Below are 10,109 nucleotides of genomic sequence, written 5' to 3'. Positions count from 1 at the left end.
ATGGGCTGCAGACGCACAGACTGCCTGGCAAAGCCTCTGTCAGGCCTTTTTGAAAAACTTGGATCACTTGTAGGCTCCTGTCCATTTTATTTTTTTGTGATTCCTCTCATACTCTCAGCGGCGCTTGGCGGAGGCTTCACTTTTCTCAAAGACAGGGAGGACAATGACTTTGAGCGGCAGTTCACACCCAGGAAAGGACCCTCGAAGGCAACGAGAGCTTTTGTCAGGGAAAACTTCCCCTACAATGACTCCATGTTTTCAGAGGACAGGTTGTACGACAAGAGCAACTTTGCATCCGTCATTGCTGTATCGACTAACAGCTCAAATATACTTACAAATCCTGCTTTTGCGGAAATCCTCAGGCTCAACAATAAGATCCTTAATATCATTGTGCACAATGGGAGCCTGGGATTCAGTGAGTTGTGTGCAAAAGCCAACGGAGAATGTGTCTCAAACATCCTCCTGGAAATTATTAGCGCTAATGCAACCAGCATCACCTTCCCCGTACACAGGCACAGATCCAGCTCAGTGTTTCTTGGCTCTGTGCTCGGTGGGGTTATCACAGATGTCAACAGCTCAGTCATGAGTGCTCAGGCTGTAAAACTCATCTACTACTTAGATAACAAGGAAAACTCAGCTGACGCCTCAAAATTATGGCTGAGAGGATTTCAAAAACTCTTATCAGATGAGACGGACTGCAAACACATTGACGTACGTATCATTTGCTACTGACATTGGTTTTTTTTCACATACTCTTCTACTGTATTGTGGGGGTCACATTTGAGCCTCTCTTTGTTTAAACTAAGATGCACTGACAATCAGTGCTGAAAAACTCCCATGATGCTTTGACAGTACACCAATTGAGCATGTTACAGCTTTTCAGTGAGACAAAGACCACACATGAGAGGCACATTTCATTTTTTTGAACAATTTTGTTGTGAAGTGGTATATTATTCTTTCTTCTTCTTCTTTTTTTTTTTTTATACATATCTGACTATCATTATGTGAAGATTTTAGTTTTTCCATCAAACGCTTCTCTCTAGACAGGGAGGTACAAAGTCCAAAAATGTGATAGTGGAAGAATACCAGCTTTTAGCCTCACCAGAGCGCAATACAATGCAGAAACATTGTTGTATTGTTGAATAGCCGTTTATGACTGACAGCTCTGTTTTATGGCTTCTGCTCGCTGCACCCCAATGTAAAACCTACAACCAGGACTGACTCACAAGTCCAAATTCCCCCGACAAAGTTTGTGTAAAACTTTTCTGATTATTCCCTTATTTTCACATTCTTTATCCATCTAACTGTCCCACTTATACTCTGCAAATTGTATCTTCCTAACTGATTGTCTAAAGATAAGACGAGATAAGATAGACTTTATAGATCCCACACTGGGGAAATTCTCTCGTTAAAGGCTGTTTTAAAGCCCTCTTGCATCACCATGAATATATTTCTGGTGGAGAAATACTCATTTACATTTTATTTCAGGCAGATTTGAAGATATTAAGTTTTAAAATCATCAGCCTTAAAAAACAAAGAAGCCTGCCTGAGGCAATTTGTGTTTATTTGTACAATGCTTAAGTCAAGAGGTCAAGATGTCTTTACAGCTAATTACAATGTTAAGGGGTTTGGAAGTCACTCTGGTAATTGTAGCATGGCACTAACAGAAGCAGATGAAACATTTTGAGGCAACACATCGTTAAAAAACAACCCCTTGAATACATTTAGCACCACAAAATGGACAAAATAAAAGTGGATTTGGTCTCATAGCTCTAGATGTTAATCTAAAATGAGTACTGTTAATGTGCAATAAAATAAGCACATAGATGCATTTTAGTTACAGCCTGTCTGCTTCAAATGTATCTTTGCACTTCCTTTTCAGATTATGTGGTTTATAAACACAGTCCCACCGTTTTTTTACATTACATTACATGTAATTTAGCTGACGCTTTTATCCAAAGCGACTTACAATTGCTATGTATATGTCAGAGGTCGCACCCTTCTGGAGCAATTAGGGGTCAAGTGTCTTGCTCAGGGACACATTGGTAGATGTATCGCAGTGGGAATCGAACCCAGGTCTCCCACACCAAAGGCATGTGTTATATCCACTGCGTGTTATATTTCTGCTGAGACGTCCATGTGTAAACACTGTTTTCTGACTTCATGTTGGCGTCTCTCTGCTGTGCTCTATTGTAGGTGTCGTACTACACCTCCAAATCCAGGCAAGATGAGATTGACAGTCACACCACAGATGGCATTCCTTTATTCCTCATCACTTATGCCTGTGCTATCACTCTCTCGGTGATATCCTGCCTGAGGTAAGAAGTGATTGGTCAATGTCACACAGTGAGCGATTTCCTGACGTCGTTGAAGTCGGGGACACAGAGAGCTGTTGTTTCTCAAATGGACTGATACAGCACAGCCACATGTAGCTTACATGTAGTTGAAATGTTTTATTTGACTTCAAATTTAGTTTACATATGAGTTTTTAGTTATTTTGAGTTTAGATTTAAAGGTTTTAGTTTATATTTTAGATTCTGTAAGGTGTAGTTTAGATTGTGATCGCACAGGGAGTGGACAAAATAATAGAAACACCTGATCATTTCGTACAATCCATAAAAAAAACCATTATAAACCACAGAGACAAAAAATATGACTGAACATGAGGCATGATATACTGTTTTTATTACACTATTAAACTTCATTATTGCTATTATAAAAATGTGATGGCGGGTTTTAAAGTGAGACTGTGACTTTAGAAAGAAGAAATAGCACATTCATTCTCTTACAAATGAAAGGTTGAATTCATAAGCAAACAAATGCACCCTCTCTCAGTTCAACACACTCAGGAGCTGTTACCTGGTCTGGTATGACCAGTAGCTTATGGTGGCTATAGCCAACGTTATTAAACTTTAGAAAGATATTGCTTTGTAATTTACATTTTGACATTGCTGATTCGGTTTGTTGACTCTATGACTCTTCTTTGCTTGCTACTGCTGGCTTTAGCATTGACCATCATCCTGTATTTGTCACTTGTGTCCACAGTGGCTGCTATTTAGGAGACGTTGCACACTCCCGCTTTGAAAAGCAACATAAAGGTGCTCTAAGCGATGTTGGGTGACGTCACCTCTTGTTGACGTTCGAAGTATTGTCAAACAAAACGGAGGCTAGCTCGCCCCTCCCTCCTCCTCATTGAAACCTGCTTGGTTTACATCCATTTGCTAGCTAGCAGTCTTCTTCTTCCCTGCCTTCGCTGCGTTTCTTGGTGCGTTGCTATCACCTATAGATCAGTGTAATAGTGAGACAGTGGCAGGACTGTGTATTGTATCAACTGTGAGAACTAACAAAATGGGAACCCACACAAAAAAATGCTCCATGGCGTAGCGCTAGTAGCAGTCAGAAACTCCACAAAGTTCCTGCAGCAGTTTAAAGCTTTAGTGCGTAACTTTTTATATTAATGGACATCTGTTACATTCAAGCCATTGCCAAATGAGTTGATATGAGGTAATAAAGACTACCAGCGCAACAAAACTCTCTCTCTGTATTTCTTAGTATGGCTATGTTCAGAAGATTGGTGTCGTCTGGCGACTTCCGCTCTCAGAAAATCGAGTGAGGATAATGACCTCTACTGAAGAGTCCATCATGTTTTTTTAATCCTCCGTGTCCTCCTTGTCTACAAGCAACTGCGTTGGGAAGGGGTGGGGGTGGTGCACGGTCACGGAAGGCTTGTATCATGTGGATGCGCCTACAGTTTTGTTGTCATTTCTTGGAATTCCTCATGGGGGAGAGAGAAACTACGCACTATAGCTTTTAAAAATCCCTGCTCACCTTGCTGCAGTGCAATACAAGTTTATGTCAGAGCGTGGCAGTACATAGTGGCATCACTGGTGAGTGTAGCATACTCCAACTGCAAGTAGTTATTTGTCAGAGGTTGTTTTTATTTGTACTGTACACCAAAACACTGCTTGTAACTTCTTGCTACAAATATCTAACAATAAGCAGGATCATTCTGAGCCTACTGAGGTTGAAGTTATCAAGATAATACAGTATATTGTTACCTTCATTAGCTGCATTATGCAGCTAATATCTGATCTATGCCTTCCTCCTTCACAGATTGGACAATGTGAGGAACAAGGTGTGGGTGGCCGTTTTCGGCGTCTTATCCTCGGGTCTGGCTATTGTCTCATCTTTTGGCTTGCTGCTTTACATCGGAGTGCCATTCGTTATAACAGTCGCAAACTCTCCTTTCCTGATACTTGGTAAGAAAAAAAGCACCTTTGTCCTCAATAGTAAAATACTGCATTTACATGGTAAGTGACAATGTAAAAAAAAAAAAAACTTGAAATGTTTTGCAGAGCATTAAAGTCACCAGGATTTGAACCTCTTTACTGTATATATTTCAAGGTAGATTAAACTGCAGTTCATCATGTTTTATAAGTATTTTATGTTTGACATTAAAAATCTTGTAAAACATTTTGAGTCTCACAAATGGAAATGCTCAAACATAGTGCCAGTGCCTCTAAACTGTCATTAATTTTACATGACTAAAATCATTTTTCCAGGAATAGGTCTCAACAACATGTTCATAATGGTGTCCGACTGGCAGCACACCAACGTAAAAGACCCAGTGCCGAAGCGGATGGCTCACTCTTACAAAGAAGCAATCATGTCCATCACCATCACCACCCTGACCGACGTCTTCAAGTTCTCCATAGGCGTCACGTCCGACTTCCCATCAGTGCAGTCGTTCTGCCTGTACACCAGCGTCTCCATCATATTTTGTTACGTATACACAATCACCTTCTTTGGAGCCTTCTTGGCTCTAAATGGGAGGCGAGAAGCCAGCAACAGGCACTGGCTGACCTGCATGAAAATACCATCAGACAATGCTGGTCATCATTCTCAGATATATAACATCTGCTGTGTGGGAGGCGACTATGATAAGAACACTGGAGCAGAGAAAAAAAAAACAATAATTTTTTTTAAGGATTACTATGGCCCGTTTTTGATCAAACCCTGTGTCAAGGGTGTTGTAATCTTCCTTTATGTGGTATATTTAGCTACGAGTATTTATGGATGTTTCCAGGTAGGCCTACAACAGGGGATTGAGCTCTACGATCTGGCCGCTGATAACTCCCCCGTTACGAGATTCAATTTGAAGGATAGTCAGTATTTTTCTGATTACGGTCCATCTGTGATGGTTATGGTAGGTGAGGAATTCCAATACTGGAATAAAACCAAGAGACACCAACTTCAGAGATGCATAGAGGACTTTAAAAAGCTCCACTTTGTAGATGAGCATGTCTATACATCCTGGCTTGACGCTTATTTGTCATATGGACAGGAAACACATTTAAACCTGGATGATAAAGATGTTTTTCTCACAAATCTAACAACATTTTTTGATTTATTTCCTCTTTTCAAGCAAGATCTGAACCTAACTAGGGATGCCATATATGCATCCCGGTTCTTCGTGCAGACTGTTGATATTGCCAATGCCAGCATGGAAATTTACATGTTTACAGGTCTTAAAACCACTGCTGGCAGATGCAGTGCAGCGTCTTTATTAGTCTATAATCCGATATTCATCTTCTACGACCAGCACGCCGTAGTAGTTAAAAGCATGATTAAAAACGTTGGCGTGATCACAGCAGTGATGTTGGTTGTCTCTCTCCTGCTGATTCCAAACCCCCTCTGCTCATTATGGGTGACTTGTTCGATTGGTTCAGTGACTGCGGGGGTGACTGGTTTCATGGCGCTATGGGACATCAGTCTCGATTCAATATCCATGATCATTTTTACCATCTGCATCGGCTTCACAGTGGACTGCTCAGCTCACGTGGCTTACGCCTTCGTCTCAAGCAAGAGAACGAGTCGTGACGACAAGGTTGTGGATGCTCTCTCCAGTTTGGGCTACCCCATCCTTCAAGGAGCCCTGTCCACCATTTTAGGGGTGTCTGTGTTGGCAAGGTCTGAATTTCACACATTCAGAACATTTTTTCAAATCTTCTTTCTTGTCATGTTTATTGGCGTGCTTCACGGCCTCATTTTCATTCCAGTAATTCTGACACTATGTACCTGCAGATCAGATGGAGACGAAAGTAAAGACAAGAGTGTGAAAATCAGCAAACTCTGAACACAGTTACAGTGCTGATGGCAGGCATAAATGTGTACATTTACTTCAGATTCCATAGTAAAAACATTTGCTTTAAACTTTAAAACTTGTCCATTGAATGACAACAAACATTTCTAATTCAGTGAAGCCTTTTGCCAAACTAGTTATCTCAGAACATGAACATCATAAGATGTACTGTATTTTGAAAGTTATTTATTTTTACATTCATTTTTTTTTTTAAGATTATTTTTTTGGCCATTTTTAGGCCTTTATTTGACAGGACAGCTGAAGAAATGAAAGGGGAGAGAGAGGGGGGAATGACATGCAGCAAAGGGCCGCAGGTCAGAGTCGAACCCATGCCCGCTGCATCGAGGAGTAACCCTCTATATGTGGGCCGCTGCTCTACCACCTGAGCTATCCGGGCGCCCATATGTTTATAGTCATTCTGTTTTCTTTTTCTTGATGAAAGATTGATGCATTAAGATGACTATCAGTGATTTTGTAAATGTTTTGCTGTTTTTGTATTCAATGCTTTATAATGTAATCACAGTTAATTAAACTTCAGGTTTCAATAAACATACATTTCACTGGAGATGTTCACTATTTTGCCATTGTATACATGACAATAAAGCTGACAATCCAAACCAGCTCTTCTAATAACACTCATTCTAGAAATGAATGAATACATGGGGCGTTTATATGCCATGCTGCAAGGCCAGTAACTTCTTCTTATCATTAGTGTGTTGATTAAAGTACAATTCTCTTAATGGGCACCTTGCATAATTAGTGGAGCACATTTATGTGCTTCTAAACTCTCAACTACTCTCTAACGGACTAATAAAAGTAAATTTAATTTCTGACAATTGTACAGTGGCATTATTTACATAGCAGCAGAGCAACTGTGTAGATTGTAGATGACTTGGTATTTCCTAACAGATATATTGCCCAGTAATTTGTGTTTTTGCTCTCTTCACATGGTGGTGGAATGAAATACTGTCACAATAATGACTACGGAAGCCCTGAGAGGCAAGTGAGAAAAACTAATTCTGGTGATCTATTTTCTAAGTCTGATTTAAAGTGTTTTCTCTCAGGTGTTTACTGTATGAATTAAGAAAAAAAATTTGGCAGGTGATTTTTTTTGGTTCAGAATCATTTTGAAAGTGTTTGTTGTTGTAATACTCACTTCGACCACAAGAGGCTGAGGTGCACACTACTCCATGCACTCTAAATACAACATAAATACTATTGCGTGTTAGCAAGTTATGTAACATTACTGTCATGTCTTTCTCTTGGCTAGAAATGTATTTTAATCACTTCAGCCTCTTGTGGCCAAAAATTCACCTTTTTTTCCACCTGTTCTTGAAACCCAGGAATGAAAACAATTTATATATTGTTTTTTCTCACTTGCCTCTAAGGGCTTCCCTAGTGTATATGACTGACTTGGGTATTATAAATAAAATTGGTAAAGGATTACAGTTGGTTTACAATTAAGATGTACTACCGATAATCTTTATGCCGTTGTGAATTACTGGTTAAATCTCTAAGCTATGTGATGGCTTTGGGTTGCCTCTAAGGCTACTTAAACACAAGTCATTTAAACTTATACCATACATGAATCTAAATGTCCACTTATCACAATGATGTAAGTCAATACTGTGTTGCTGCAATTGTTGCCCTGAAATTCCTGTAATCTGGGTTTAGAAGCAACAGGACTTTTGAAAACCTTACAGCTCAGATCTTTCACAATGAACATATCAAATCTGGCACATAAGGGCAGAAAAAAAATCTCATATTCCCTTTAGGTTGGCATACTTTTCAAATGTCACATTATTCAAAACTGCATGTAATTAATCTGCACTACAATCCATCTCAATCAAGCTTTCAACTGGCAGCACATCAACATTAAGAACCCACTGCCCATGCAGATGGTTCACACCTTCAAAAAAAGGTGCTATGTCCACCTTTGTAACTGTCATCATCACCATGACTAATGTTTTTCGATTTTTTTTGCATTGCTTTCATTTCCCTCTCTGCAGCATTTTGGTAGCACCAACATCAAAATGGAAAGAGAAAGAAAAGCAGATTCATAAAAAAAAAAATGTTTCATCCACAGTGAGAACATACAGCCGTTTTGACATAATGGCTGTACAGGATCAAGTTTTCCCAATTATTTTCTATACAGCGGTGCATCGATGGCAGCTGCAGGATTAACCATCTCAGGTCGTTTGCTTGCGGATATCAATATTTCGAAATAGGACAATAGAGCAGCCTCTTGCGTGCAGCTGTATGTAGTTAGGTCAAGAAATCCACGAGGTCTTCAGGTTCCAACTTCCAGCATCTCTGGTGGCCCCTGCATCGCGCAGGTCATCTCTCAGCTCTGTCACCCTCCGTCACGCCTGTCTTCCTCACCCTCCTTCCAGGACAAGATGCCTCTAGCCCACACAGCGTGACGTGACATGCCCCTACATGACACCCAGGAGAGAAAGAGAGAGAGAGAGAGAGAGAGAGAGAGAGAGAGAGAGAAAGAAAGAAAGAGAGCAACCTTGGAGCTTGAACTAATAAGAAAGAGAGAGACTGATTGATTGGTTATGAAGTAAAGAAATCAATCTGACCTTTTTGCTGCTTAATAAAACCCAGATCCATCAGTGTAGTTTGCTTGGCTAACACATGAAGGAGCAACGGCTTGCCTCCACTATAAATTAGCGTAATAGTTTATTGATTAAAAACATGTCTAGGTCGAAAGGAAGGCTTGACTGAATTCCCACAAATAGGCCCTTGTAGGTTTGGAGATATGGTTGCCCAGTTGTATCTAAGACTAAAAAGAAAACACAGTACCATGGTTGAGGATTACAAAGAAGTACATTTTTAGTATGTTCTAGTTTGCTGGGTGTAGTATTAGGCTGAGAAGCCCAAAGGACATATGAAGTTTGCTGCTGAACTGTTTTTGGTTGTACAGTATTTGACTGAACAGAAAATTACCTTGAAAACTTGATCTTGCCTATACACTATATGGCCCAATACAGACACCCAAACATTACATCCACATGTAATTGTTTAAAATCTCACCTCAAACCCATGGGTATAATTATGTTGCTTTTGCAGCCTCCACTCTTTCCCGGAAGGCTTTTCACTAGATTTTGGAACCTGCCTGGAGGAATTTGGTTCCATTCAGCGCAGCCACATGAGCATTAATGGGGTCCAACTCTGATATTGGGTGATAGACTAGACTGGGGGTGAGTTGAAGGCCAGTCAATGTTTGTTTAACCAAACAGGGAAAATAGGAACAGGAAAGGGTTGCCCAAGCTGTTGCCACAAAGTTGGAAGCACACTATTGTCTAACATCACCATATCCGGTAAAATCACAATATCCCTAAAAGCCCCTGAAAACGTATGTCCTCAATTAGCTTCCTTCCTACAGTAATGAGATCATACATTAACACTTTATATATAAGTTATAACAGTTTTAGTCACATACGATAGTTTCTGTAGGCCTACTTCCTGTGTTTTGGGCTCTTCTCATTGGCTTAAAGTGGAAGTAATTAAGCTTTCTTTATTTTGCATTGATTAACAGTATAAAAAAAGAAAAAAGACACCTGAACGCTTAAGTTGAAACAAATGTCTATCAATTGATCTAAATTAAGTGCTTAATTTTGAAAAATCAGCCGACGCTGACTTCATCTGTTTCAGCACCGGACAGCTCCCTCGCCGCTCCACCGAACACTGCGCCGTGACTGACAGAAGAAGCGGCCATACGCGCATCAATGGCGCTTCTGGAGCCCTATGAGATGATGAAGAAGACGGGCTTTAAGTGCGCTCGTCTCCTCGTGGCTTCGGTAGGTCTACTTATCAATGCTTGTTGTGGACGGAAGAGGGCGGAGTGCGTTTGTCATCCAAGTGAGAAAGCTCCCTGACTCGGTGCCTCATAAAAAATATATAAATATAATAATAACCTGCCCCCTTTACCCCTCCCGTCTTCCTCGTTTGAGTCAGTCCA

At 40.3% G+C, this 10,109-nt stretch overlaps 1 protein-coding gene across 1 annotated transcript; it reads left to right on the top strand.

Annotated features, from left to right (window-relative positions):
* Positions 1-6,613, top strand: ptchd3a (patched domain containing 3a). The gene is made up of 4 exons (XM_039789470.1): positions 1-711; positions 2,197-2,318; positions 4,114-4,259; positions 4,563-6,613. Exons 1-4 carry the CDS (start codon positions 1-3, stop codon positions 6,134-6,136), a joined length of 2,553 nt encoding a protein of 850 aa, XP_039645404.1. The 3' UTR covers positions 6,137-6,613.
* The last annotated feature ends 3,496 nt before the right edge of the window (positions 6,614-10,109 follow it).

The sequence above is a fragment of the Perca fluviatilis genome, chromosome 22, assembly GCF_010015445.1.
Source record: "Perca fluviatilis chromosome 22, GENO_Pfluv_1.0, whole genome shotgun sequence".
Classification (NCBI taxonomy): Eukaryota; Metazoa; Chordata; class Actinopteri; order Perciformes; family Percidae; genus Perca; species Perca fluviatilis.
This window is presented reverse-complemented; position numbering and strand designations above follow the sequence as displayed.